Source organism: Ylistrum balloti, unplaced genomic scaffold (assembly GCF_031769215.1).
Source record: "Ylistrum balloti isolate Yb309-2 unplaced genomic scaffold, AGI_CSIRO_Ybal_v1 Utg369614, whole genome shotgun sequence".
Lineage (NCBI taxonomy): Eukaryota > Metazoa > Mollusca > Bivalvia > Pectinida > Pectinidae > Ylistrum > Ylistrum balloti.
In genome coordinates this window covers 1,522,488-1,536,162 of record NW_026781888.1, presented here as the reverse complement: position 1 = coordinate 1,536,162, position 13,675 = coordinate 1,522,488, and the positions used below count along the sequence as shown (strand labels likewise).

Below are 13,675 nucleotides of genomic sequence, written 5' to 3'. Positions count from 1 at the left end.
TTATGATACTGTGACAAGAATTTATATGACCCTAATTTATGATACTGTGACAAGAATTTATATGACCCTAATTTATGATACTGTGACAAGAATTTATATGACCCTGATTTATGATATTGTGACAAGAATTTATTTGACCCTGATTTTTGATACTGTGACAAGAATTTATATGATCCTGTTTGCTAACACAAAGAAATAAATAGTGGTGACTATTGAGACCAACAAATTTTTCATGATGGTATTGCGATAGTAAAATTACTAATGTGATATTATTGTGATAGTCAACATCCTAACCAAAATGTGAGAGATGTCAACCAAATCAAAATATGAGAAATGTTATCCTAATAAAAATCTGAAAGATGTGCAGATGAGGGTTTAATAGATACAGAGATGTCTCATGATTATAATGCAGACACAGAGTACTTAATGTAACTGACAAGAAAATGGTCTGACTGGCCACCTTACAGAAAATGGTTCTGCATTTTGTGTCGCTTACCAGAAGCTGAGATATTAGGAGCTGTGTGGCCTTAGAAAACAATTTCATGTCAGGTTGATGTGCCTAGGTTGTAGTTGATGGTTTTCACTTAGAGATTTTTACGGACATGAAACCAAATTAGAGAGATTGAAATGAGAGATTAGCCACCAAGACATGGATCACAAAGGACTCGCCTTAGTGCAGAGTCACACAGCTTTCTGGTATGGTCTTGTTAAAATCAATAATTCCCTTTTCTACAGTTCTTTGCTAATTATAATGATGGCTTAGTTGATGATCAAGACTTTTCAAATCTATTTGTTCACGCAGATTTGCATTCTGTTGTTTGTAAAAAGAATAGTTCAATTGATGTTGTTCTATAATGAGAACTAGAAAGCGCCAAAGTTTTTTCTCATTCTAATCTTCATGTTTCGTTGACTTAGCTACAACCAAATGCATGTCAGATTCTGCTGAGGCTAGAAAAGCGATTTAATGGTTTAAATTTTTTTCAGGAATAAAAAAGAAATCGTTTGAAGCCTAATAAGCAATAAGCTTGATAAAGAATTTTTTTTATTTGATTTTATGAATTTATAATAAAGTTTGAATTAATTATAATCTTGTAAATGTTTTGGAATGTTAGTCTGAGGTAAGATTGTAGACATACAAAATTTCCAAACCCAGAGGAGTATTTTGTTAGAATATCCTATATCTTAAAGCAACTTGAAGGTCGTCCTGTAGAAATGGATACAAAAAGATTGCTATGACAGATTTCATTGAAAATGTCCCAGGTTGTTCGGTTTATCACCATCTCAACTGGGATAGGCTAATTTTGAGGTGGGTACTCACCTCATAGAGCTTGGCTTAATTTCCTTATTGAACAGTATGTGGAAGGCCACTGTCACATGCAATCAAGGGTAAATTGAGTAAGGTTCTTCCCAAAGGACACATCACGGACAACACTGGATCGCTCTGGTCTTAGTTCCTGTGAAATACAAAGGGCCCACATAAATAATCACAAATTGCAATGTCAGAAGCTGTACTGGTTGAGCTAGTGTAGCCAGTATGGTCCTATTACATAAAACATTAGACATAAGAATTTTAAATAGCCTTCAGTACATGAGAAGATTAGCATGGCCCCTGCGCAAGGATGGCACGCAAATTCGTGAAGCGTTCCATATTTTAGGTACTTGCTTCAGCAGTGCATATGTCAGTTGACTGGTATTGATGTTTTGTGTTTTGTAGCAGAAGTGAAAAAAGATGGTAATATTTGATAAAAGAGATGATAAATTTAGGTACATAATTAAATAGTGCTGAATGTAATATATGTAAAATAAAACTGTTCACTCATTTAAAAGTATGTACATATTTGCATTTGTAATATATGCACAAATCTTAGATCAGAGATGAAAAGGTTCCCTTAACCCTGGAATTTTGACAGTAATATGAGGTACATAATCTGCACACAGATATATAATACTATATGTTATTTGATGGTTTATAAGCCTGTGTACCTACACTATGATAAAGTCACCCATATTTGTTACTGTTAAGTATCATTTGTAACCAATGAATACTAATTTAACATTAAGGAAACAGCCCAGTGTGTGCCATCTTAAGTTTGAGTACGGGGTAATGAATTCAATATAACACAGTAAATGATTTGGAAACCTCCAGTGACTGTCACCATAACACACTGCTTAACACAAGACCTCCCAGAATGCACTGCAAATCGTATCACTAAATCAACAAATGGAATTCTTTACGTAATTATTAATTTTAATCAAACCAATATTATATTTACAAGCAGATTGGTGGGCTGAAAAATTTACTCGTCCGGATTGGAAATTTACTCGTCCAAATTCAGCTATGAAATGGCGACTTAATCAGCGAGGATGTGACGTGACTTTTTGAAATTTTTATTTGAAGTTTTAGTGAAAAAACTATGCAGTGATGGCTGCTTTGCATCAGACATTGTTCGCGACTTAGGCCTAGCTGTAGTGTTTGTTTACATCTGACTGACTAGGTGCTGTTAAGAATGAGAGCACCTGACATCAGTATGACCACGGGAAAATGATTTAAGATATTCCGAATGCCATATTTGACGTCATGGAAGTTACAGTGTAATCAAAAGTGAGAGTGCAGACTGGAATATTTTGTTTTTGAAGTACCGTAAACACGTTTCTTTGTTTAAAATTTTCTTTACATTTTTATTGAAATTTAAGTTGTAACATTAATATCATTGGAAAAAAGCACTCATCCGACGGACGACTGACAAAGATAAATCTGGTTGTCCGAGACAATTTTCACTCGTCCATGACGACGGGACGAGTGCTTTTCAGGACCCCTGCATTCTAGGAAGTAGCTGGTGGTTGAACAGATCTCATCATGATTCCACTTGACTTACATTCACTTTTACAGATCAATGCTTTATGCACATTTATCAAGCTAGCCAGGATTTCAAAATTATCCCTTCGGAAGCAGTGAGGAAATGTTAAACAAATGGGCAGATGGGCAAAACAGTGCCAACTGAACTACATGTATACTCAGAAACAATCTAATCGGCTGAAAAATGAAGTTTGAACAAGACTCGGCTATAGAATGTCAGTTAAGGCAGGGGAACAAAAAAAAAAAAATGGTGGAGAAGATGGTGTTGGAATTACAGAATTTTTCCTATTATCAATTATACATTATCTTCAAAATATTTTTCGTCTGTAGTCAAGATTTTAAAGGGAATGAGGAATTCCACACAGTGAAGTAAACAAAATATCTATGTATTTAAATTTTGGTAGAAAGGCAGTAACCAGTGAAGAAATTACAAACATCCCTGTCAATATTGATCCGTCGAATATTTTTGAACCAGATATGTTACACTTTTATGGCAAACATGCATATCTAGAGCTGACAATGGATGACATCATGTACTGTGACACATACATTGATTTTGAACTGCTCATCAGTTTATTGATGTTGTGCCTTACAGCCTGGGCCAGACTACCATTATAGACTTAAGTGTAGACAACATGCTACGCCACGCTACACCACACGCTACACCGTACTGTTACCAGCTTGGCTCATCCACTCGCACATCATGATATTGTTTCTATCTCTGCTGCATTAGTTCTGACCATGCAGCCTTGCAAGCAAGTAGATCAATGGGTGGAAATAAGCAACGAAGATGATTGTGTTATTGATTGTGATTAATTCAAACTAACTTACACGTTGTGTGTAATGTACAGTCTTATGTTGTGTTGGGCTTATAATGTTTATTATTTTCACATGCAGTAATTTCTATTACATGATAGGTTCATCCTGCAAAAATACAAGAAGAGCAACATCTAATATTAGGAACTGGGTTTATTACAACACGATTAACTAACAGTGGTTGGTAAATATAATGAACAGTAATGAGTGGGCTTATTCCAGTACAATGAAATAACATTGGTAATTGGGAAGTCAAATGAACAGTAATGAGTGGGCTAATTGCAGGACAATTAAATAACATTGGTTATTGGGAAGTCAAATGAACAGTAATGAGTGGGCTTATTGCAGGACAATGAAATAACATTGGTAATTGGTAAATCAAATGAACAGTAATGAGTGGGCTTATTGCAGGACAATGAAATAACATTGGTTATTGGGAAGTCAAATGAACAGTAATGAGTGGGCTTATTGCAGGACAATGAAATAACATTGGTAATTGGTAAATCAAATGAACAGTAATGAGTGGGCTTATTCCAGTACAATGAAATAACATTGGTTATTGGTAAATCAAATGAACAGTAATGAGTGGGCTTATTGCAGGACAATGAAATAACATTGGTAATTGGTAAATCAAATGAACAGTAATGAGTGGGCTTATTGCAGGACAATGAAATAACATTGGTAATTGGTAAATCTACTTAACAGTAATGAGTAGACTTATGAACACACTGAACAGTATTGATGCCAAAGATGGGTGGGCGTATTGGGTAGCATTGGGTTTATATACAGTAATATTCCTCTATTTGAAATTCAGTCAAAAAGCTTTAGTAATAGGAGATTAGTATTAGGTCACTTATTTATGTCTGTCATTGGCTTTTGATCAGTTTGACTTTGTGTCAGCTTGGTTTCTGAATTTGAAATAAACATTTTGTCCTAGAAAATGTATTTGCTAAGACAAAAAAATTAATTTCAAGTACAACTGGGGGAAAATTGAAAATCTTTTGTAAGGCTTGAAAAAAAGGTGATGGACATAAAGAATGGTCTTGATTAACATTTAGTTTCTCCAGTATTGACTAAATGGATCAGCAGTGTTTAGGTATCGACAGTATGTAGCCACGCAAGTTTTTCGGTCGGAAACATCAGACTGATGCTATCTGATAATTACAAACAACATTAAATCATATCCCACCAAGCCTGAGTCACCTTCTATTGGAAAACAGTGTATCAGGAGTATACAGATCTCCAGTGCGGTGACTGTGCATAGATACACTGGCAGGTCTAGGTGCATTACTCATGGGCAGTTATCATGGATGAATCGCGATGAATCGCACAGAATCCTCAGAGTATGGGAAAAAAATTGATTAATTGGCTACAGCTAGTCCAATGAATTGTTATTTATTCATTTCAAATTGTACACTTTACATTGTAACTGTCAAGAGATTTTGCAAATTAGATAATACAAGAATTTAGTATTTATAAGTGTGTTTCATACATATGACAAGTATTTGTAAAATGATATATTTTCTGTTCAAAATTCTATATGAGATAAACCTAAAAGAACAAATTATTTATGGTTACAGAATAGTGTTAAGCTGTTTCCAAAAGCTTTGTCTATAAGTAATATATAATCAATGGGGCATTGATAAATTTCAGTTAGAATAATAAGAATTATCTGTCGATAAAATCCTTTGGGGAAAGATTCTGGAAGGGCTTAAGAGAACTGTGTAGGCTGGGATATGTAGCAACTTATCTGTAAACTGAAAGTCTTTGTAATTACCATATCATCTGTAAGAAAAAATGATGACAAATTGAAATACAAATTGCAATGGTATTGTGTTTTTTTGTTTGATATTGTCATTTAGGGAAAAAAAATTGCTGAATTAGTTGAGCCCTGGAAGTACAAAATGTTAATGAAAGCATGACAGGAATAATTACTGCTCCCCAGAGTGTTAAACAGCAATAATAACTGCTCCCTTATGTGTAGTTTATTGTGCAGCTGACATGATTGGAAAGTATGATAAATTAAGTACTTTTGGGCGGGACATTACTGAATGCACATTATATTAGGCTGTTATTAGGGGTGATGCATTTCCTTGAATTAGGTTACCACTAAAACATCATTAAAGCCAAGATTTGTATCAGATTTGTTTGGGTATGATTTTAAAGGTTTGCTACCCTGAGCTCTTTAGATCTGGAGTTCCTCTGTTTTAATGGAAATCAATCTGTAAATTTTTGCCACAGTTGGTCCATATACCACTTGAAAAATTCAGCGCTCAGGAAGTTTTGCTTAACGCTTATTGATTAGTGTAATGGGATCTAATTAAAAAAGAAAGAAAATCTTGTGATTGATGGCAGATGAAAAAGTGTTACAATGGAATGAATAGTTTAGACAATTAGTTAAATTTCTTTTTTCACAGTAGGATTTTTACATGAATTTGCCCTGAACCTCTACTAATTGTATTAAACTTGACAACAGTTCCTAAAAATGAATTCATTCTTGTTACAATTTACATTGTGTTTATGAAAAATGGGTCAAAAAGATAGATCAGGTGTTTAAGTTCTTTTCTATTTTTAAATAGATCTGATCTTATTGAATACTTGATGAAATGAATGATTCATATAATTTTCTAAATTCCAATATATCCATCAGATATTCAGACCAATGAATTTCATGATGACAAGCCAGTGGAATAATGAAGTTTTTTAAAGAACGGAAAAATTGATCAGTTAAAGTAGGAACATTTTTCAGTTTCTTCAGTTTGGAAACAAATGTCACTTTCTCTCTGGTAATGATTTTCGTATTTGTTTGTAGCTGAAACATTGTTCTGTTATGTAATTTAATTTACTTAATTGCTTTAATTTACCCAGCCAGTGATGCCTTGGGTATTTACAGGTATAATAAGACATAATAAGACACATGGTGTTTAGTGTTCAAAATTATGGAAAATGTCAGGAGATAATTACTAACATTGATTATGTAATTACTGTCTTTACACTTGATTGTGTAGATGTCTAAGTTTTGTTAGTCAACAATTACTGGAAGAATACACTACATACTGTGTTACAGAAGTATCCATCACCATTAAGTATAAGAACTTGAAGCCAGGAAGTTATTTTATTAACCTGTTGTCTACCCTGATGATTTTCAGGATTATCTCCCTTGTTAGCTCTTTAAGTTTTCTTAATCATTAATTAATGGAAATGTACATTACATATTTTATTACTGGATTATTCAATTCAGAAGTATCCATGACAATTCAGTGTAAGGACTTGAGACAAACAAATTATTTAACCAACCAATTATCTCCCAGCTGATATTGAAGATTATCTCCCTTGTGAGCCACTTGCTCTTTTGATAACTGGCATGCTTCAGCCAAAAATGTAAATTCTTACCCATCCTGTACATGGAGTAGTGGCTTGATCTTGGTGTCTGTGGCTAGCAAGAATTGATGGGATTTTGAGACTGGTATTATTGAAAAGAAATTTTATTAATGATTAAATGAAGCACTGTGGATTGTATCATTTGTGAATAGAATAAGAGTATGTGTGTCTCTCTCTTCATCCTCTCCTCATTTTCTGTTTATAGATATATTTGATAAATTCTTTGTGTTCTGATGGCTATAAGAAGGATATTAGATACTGATCAGTAGTAATTCTGTTGTAAGTACATAAGCTTTTAGATTAAAAAGTGAAAAAACGTACTTTTAATCGTTATATAATGAATTTATGGAAATAATTGTTTCATTGGATTACTTCTCCGATGAGCTTATGGATTACCTCCCTTGTAACAATGAATGTCTGGGAACCCATTAGGATTAATGAGCTATTGCGGTCAGGTTAATCAACAAAGCTGACTAGTCTGTTATAATAACTGCTTTGTTTTAAAGAGGAGTCTCATGCCAGTTACAGAAAATTTTAGCGTGAAACTTGTAAAACTCATTGTTAGCTTTATTATGTGTCCCAAAACATCATCCAATTCAATATGTTTAGAAAAATACAAAATTCTGTAAAAACATTGAACTGCAGATATGAGGGTATGCTTGCTTTACTTGCAGTCTTTGTAATTATTGAAACATGACCAAAACAAATTCTATTTTCAAATTTTCTATTAAACTGACAGGTCTTGTTAATGTTTTTTATTAGAATAAACTTTCGCAGAATTTGAGAATTATACTAATTATGTAGAATACACTCATTTCCCAGTTTTAAATGAAATTGCATATTCATAAAGGCACATATGTATTAATAAAATGGAGACATACCAGAACTTGGTGTATGAGTTACTTCCACATGGGACCTCTGTGTAAGCACCAGGCGACATAATCATGTTGTAATTTATAGATCATTTCATCAGACTTTTTAATTAATTTTTAGTTGTATGCACCGTTGACTGCTTTCATGAGGGTTTCAGCTGTTGTGATGATGACGAGAGATACTTAACTTTGAAAGCGTTTTACTTCAAGGTTTATTGATCTTGGTTGGTTGTGGAGTGCATCACTCTGTAGTTTCAAAAGTACAGTATGTAGTGTGTTATTTTACCTGATGACCTTAGTATATAGTGATCACTTCAGGTTACATTTCCAATCACTCACTTGGAGGTCACTGTGGTACATGTCCTGTGTGAAGTTCACTTTGTTTTGTTGCAGGGTTTTTAGGAAAGAACCAAAATAAAGAGAAACTATTTTATAGGGTATGACTTTAGATTGTAAGATTCAACTCACACTATTAAGACAACACAACACACTAGGCTGAAGAGGAATTAATTCCTTTTGGCCAAATTTCAATTTTTTTTTTTTTTACAGACTTACCAATTGAAATGAAAATTGTGTATCTGGGAGATCTCCTTGGTTGACATAGCAACACTAGAAACATAATTTGAAAAAAAGGGGAGATAATCACTGAGACATTAGCTTGGTAATCTGAGCTTAATTAAAGCTGATATTGGATTTGCAATAGATACCATACTACAGATATCATTAATGGGTGCTGTGCAAGGAGATGTTTTAAAATGAAATAAAATCATCAGACTGCCTTCTTAGATAATTATATTTGATTATAATTAGTAGTTTGATGTTGGATATATAAAACGGATTCTGTTGCCATGGTTCCGCTGGGATTAGGGATACATTAGATCTGTATGTATAGATCACTTGTCTATGTAAAGACATAAGTCAGGAAGGCTGTTTGACACTGGATTTGACAGCTTAAGTGTTTCCATGGCTCTTACTTTCTCACTGACTGACAGATCATGATACCATTGTAATTTACATACAGGATATGTGGAACAAATAAGGATTTACTTTCCACATATCTTCAGTTTGGTTTTCTGTTGAAAAACCTTTAAAGACAGTTGATGCAAGTTCAGTTCTATACCCCCCCATACCCCCCCCCCCCCCCCCAAAAAAAAAAAAAAACAAAAAACCCAGATTAATAAATCAGGAGATTGGAATCTCCACATTATTATTGATACCAGTGATGACACCGGTGTGGATGTTGTCATCATCAACATTTTTGTCCTAGTTTTTCTCGTCCTCCACATCATAACCTATAGCTATATATTCATTGTCTGTTTTTGTTTACAGATTGTTACAGTCAAGACATCTTCATTGATGGGAACCCAAACCGCCAAGTGCAAGGAACAGAGAACGCCTTGTTCAAATGTGAAGCATCTGTTACAGACAACAAAGATCCTGAGCTCAAGTGGTTTAACCCGAGCAATGAACAAATCCTTGATGATGGATCTAATAAACAGTGAGTTCAACTTGGTATTTTCTTGCCCATAACCAATAAGTGATAGGTCATTAAGCTAGGCCAAGCTGGAATGATGCCACATCACCAATAAGTGATAGGTCATGAAACTAGGCCAAGCTAGGATGATGCCACATCACCAATAAGTGATAGGTCACTAAACTAGGCCAAGCTGGGATGATGCCACATCACCAATAAGTGATAGGTCATTAAACTAGGCCAAGCTAGGATGATGCCACATCACCAATAAGTGATAGGTCATTAAATTAGGCCAAGCTAGGATGATGCCACATCACCAATAAGTGATAGGTCATTAAATTAGGCCAAGCTAGGATGATGCCACATCACCAATAAGTGATAGGTCACTAAACTAGGCCAAGCTGGGATGATGCCACATTACCAATAAGTGATAGGTCATTAAACTAGGCCAAGCTAGGATGATGCCACATCACCAATAAGTGATAGGTCACTAAACTAGGCCAAGCTGGGATGATGCCACATCACCAATAAGTGATAGGTCATTAAACTAGGCCAAGCTGGGATGATGCCACATCACCAATAAGTGATAGGTCATTAAACTAGGCCAAGCTGGGATGATGCCACATCACTAATAAGTGATAGGTCATTAAACTAGGCTAAGCTAGGATGATGCCACATCACCAATAAGTGATAGGTCATTAAACTAGGCCAAGCTGGGATGATGCCACATCACCAATAAGTGATAGGTCATTAAACTAGGCTAAGCTAGGATGATGCCACATCACCAATAAGTGATAGGTCATTAAATTAGGCCAAGCTGGGATAATGGGATGTAACTTTAAATACTGATGTCCAAACTTGCTTACTTGCATAGATTAAGTTTGCTAAAAAATCAGTAATGAGAGATTGATCTGTAATAATGGATTACTGTACCTGTTAACCTCAAACAATACAATTATTGATTGTAAATTTTGATTATTGATCATGAAAACCTTAATATTTTCTTCGTTTTAGCTTTAAAAAATAAAAAAAATGCCTAACACTTTGTTGATTTGTTAATTTTTAGGTAAATTATTAAGACATTTTAGTTTAAAATTTCTAAAAAATGAACTTGATTGCATTCACTTTCTATGAATAATAAACAAACATTTAGCCGATTAACAGTTAGGAAAGCAGTCTGATTTACAGTGTATGGATTTGGAAGTGATTCCCCATCCTTAGTTTATATGTTTGATTTATTTTGAATTACAGAAACAATTTAATTACCAAGAGGCTTATCATATTGGACCTGTAACATACATTTCTGATTTTGACAATGAAGGATTATTATTTCTGAAGAAATGCTTGATGGATCTCGCTCTAATTTCATATTTGTCTTTCCCTTGGCCCCTAGTTTTATGTGTATGATCGCAGAATAACAAAATGGATGAACCGCCATTTTTTACTTTGACAATGAAAGTTTGTTATTGCTAATTCTTGCAAAGTACTGGATGCATCTTTTTTTTTCAAATTTTACCTGTAGGTGCATCTTGGTTCCTAGTTGTGCCCTTTTCACTATAGACTGATTAGGAAAACAGAATGGCTGACAGGCAGCCATCTTGGATTTTGATAACCAATATTTTGTTATCACTATTTCTTTAGAAGTACCGGATGGATCTTTTTCAAATTTCATATGTAGATTCCTCTCACCATTTTTGTTTTGGTATTGATTAGAAAAACAAAAATTGCTGACTAGCATGGATTTGGAGGTTAAAGCTATCATTATTTGTAAAGAGGATTTTTAGGTCATATGACCAAAGGGTCTGATGACCTATTGTGATCGCCTTTTATCCGGTGTCATCCGTCCGGTGTCATCCGTCGTCCTGACCAAAGTTTGTTAATTTAGGGTTGATCTGAAATCCAACATGGCCGCCATCTTGAAAACACATTTTCGACTTCTTCTCAAGTTCAAAATTTGAAATCTTGTATTTTATGTCAGATGACCGTTAAGGCCCATGGGCCTCTTGTTCGTCATATAATTAAGAGCATAAACAAAGGAAGGAAGAGAAAAGAGCCAACTTTTTAAAAACAGGTAAAGCTCCGACAGCAGTGAGGAGAAAGTGTGTTCTATCCTTCCCATCAGTTTATTTTGTCACAATTTTGCCATTTGGTGTCAAAACCAGAACATTAATACTACTCATCTCATATTTCTGTCACAAAAGAACTGGAATTCAAGACGATCACCACAAATGAAAATGTCCAATGAAAATTTCCGCTGAGTATCATATGTAGGATCACAAAAGTTTACAATTACAATGTTTGAGATGACATGGAGATGTTGTAACATATATTTACCTTTGTATGTTTGACCCATTTGTACAAGAAAATGTGTTGCCTTTTCTATGATGAAATTAAATCAAACTTAATTTGTCATTACTCATTTCGCACACACTTTGTTTTGTTGAATTAGCCTCATTTTCTTCTACTCTTTCCAAATAAAGCTGGAAACTGTACTGATTTTAGGAAAGTTTTCTCCTGGTTAAGCTGGACATTCAGTTGTCAAATACTGTTAAGAAGACAGGAATAGACATCGGAGAACAATTAATTTAAATTCTACAACCCAATATATGCAACATTATGGCAAAAGATGCAGAAAAAGTTTTAGTGGCATGAAATAGTTTGCCATTTTCATGAATAAGAGATATTAAGGAGTGATCCTCTTGGTTGTGGTTGTCTGTGGGCAATTTACCCTGATCAAATGGCAAATCCTGACATGCTTTTACTGTCCTTATAGCATGAGGTTGATACCAACTGCTTCAAGCAACACCCTCACAGCACAGTTAGAGAACATCACAGAGTCAATGGCTGGTGTTTACCGATGTGAAGGAGTCTTTGGTCCGGATAGCGTGAAGAAGGAGGCCACGGTCACGCTCACTGTTTCAGGTAACTTATTGTAACTGTATAACCCAGTCTCATAGGCTTAGGTCTTTGTTTCTTATATTTGGGAATAAGATGAATTGAGAAATATTGAACAATCTGGCTGGTCCTTTGTGATATAATTTTCATTCTCAAAGCCCTTTAGGCCTTACATAAAGCCAACCTCTCATCGAGGTTTCCTGCTGGATGGTGAAATTGTAAATGCAGGTAATTCAAAGAAATCATCATTGATAATATATTGTGTAACACGCCTATCCATATCTGAGGCAGTTTCTGTAGAAATGTTAAAAATTCCTGTTTCCTGTAACAAGCCTGTATATATTTCTTTAGAAAAGTAAACCATTTCTGTTTCCTGTAATAAACTTATCAATATCTGAGGCTATTTTCATAGATATGTGAAAAATTCCTGTTTCCTGTAACAAGCCTATCCTTATCTTCAGCTGTTTTTGTGGAAATGTGAAAAACTCCTGTCTTCTGTCTTAAACATGTGATGTACATATGTCATATAAATGATGAGGTTGTTTTTGTTAAAATGTTGAAAACTACTGTGCTCTATGATAATCTTATCCCCCGGTCTCAATGGTCATTGAAGGATGAATGAAGAAATGAAATCAATGGATGGTATTTTAATAAATACTGATTAAACATTCTGTTTTGTATCAAAATTATATTCATTTATATAATTATTAAAGTATTTTTTCATGTATAAATTGAAACAATTTTTTGTCTTTTTCAGCTCCGATCATTACCACTGGCATCGAAAAATACCAAGCATTCACACAGGGCCAGGATGCAGTTGTTAGATGTTCCTCTAACAGCAATGGCTTTGAAACTTCCTGGTATCGCAAGTACGACGCCACTGTTGAGTTGCCTATCAGTAAGGGTAAGTTATGAGGTCAGGGGTCAAATATCAATGAAACGTCAACTACTATACTTAAGAAAATAAAGGAAACTGTATAATAAAAAAATTGAAAACTTTTTATTTTCAGACAATGGATCTTGAATAATTCTTTTATTATGGCAGAGCATTGTTATTAAGAACAGTATTTGCTGGGATTTTTTCATTTTTTTTTTTATTGATATGTCTCTGATACTGTGATGTTAGATTATTGATGAGTGAGGGAATATGAAGGAGATTGAATATAAAAAAAAGCGTTCCTCTTACTTACTTGGCTATTGGAGTCGTTGCTGTAGGTTAGGAATTAAGGATAACTCTCAGCTCTTGTTGATGTTGCGTGTGTTTAGTATTTATTAGCTACTCAAGTCACCTCCCTAGATATTAATTGGTTAGTTCTCTATTTCCCTTTACAAATCAACCAATCAGATGATGACTCTGAAGAAATCACTGGTATGTAAGTC

At 34.4% G+C, this 13,675-nt stretch overlaps 1 protein-coding gene and 1 non-coding gene across 7 annotated transcripts in view; both read left to right on the top strand.

The window, feature by feature from the left end:
• Window positions 1-13,675, top strand: part of LOC132547660 (neural cell adhesion molecule 2-like) — a 101,926-nt gene that overhangs the window by 42,578 nt on the left and 45,673 nt on the right. For all 6 annotated transcript variants that reach the window (XM_060211465.1, XM_060211457.1, XM_060211473.1 and 3 more), the window contains exons 2-4: window positions 9,256-9,424; window positions 12,174-12,322; window positions 13,053-13,199. In XM_060211465.1, the coding sequence (XP_060067448.1) occupies window positions 9,256-9,424; window positions 12,174-12,322; window positions 13,053-13,199 (465 nt within the window). The remainder of the gene's footprint in view (window positions 1-9,255; window positions 9,425-12,173; window positions 12,323-13,052; window positions 13,200-13,675) is intronic.
• Window positions 1,586-1,654, top strand: LOC132548184 (U6 spliceosomal RNA). The gene has a single exon (XR_009554144.1). It is a non-coding gene; the product is annotated as a U6 spliceosomal RNA (small nuclear RNA).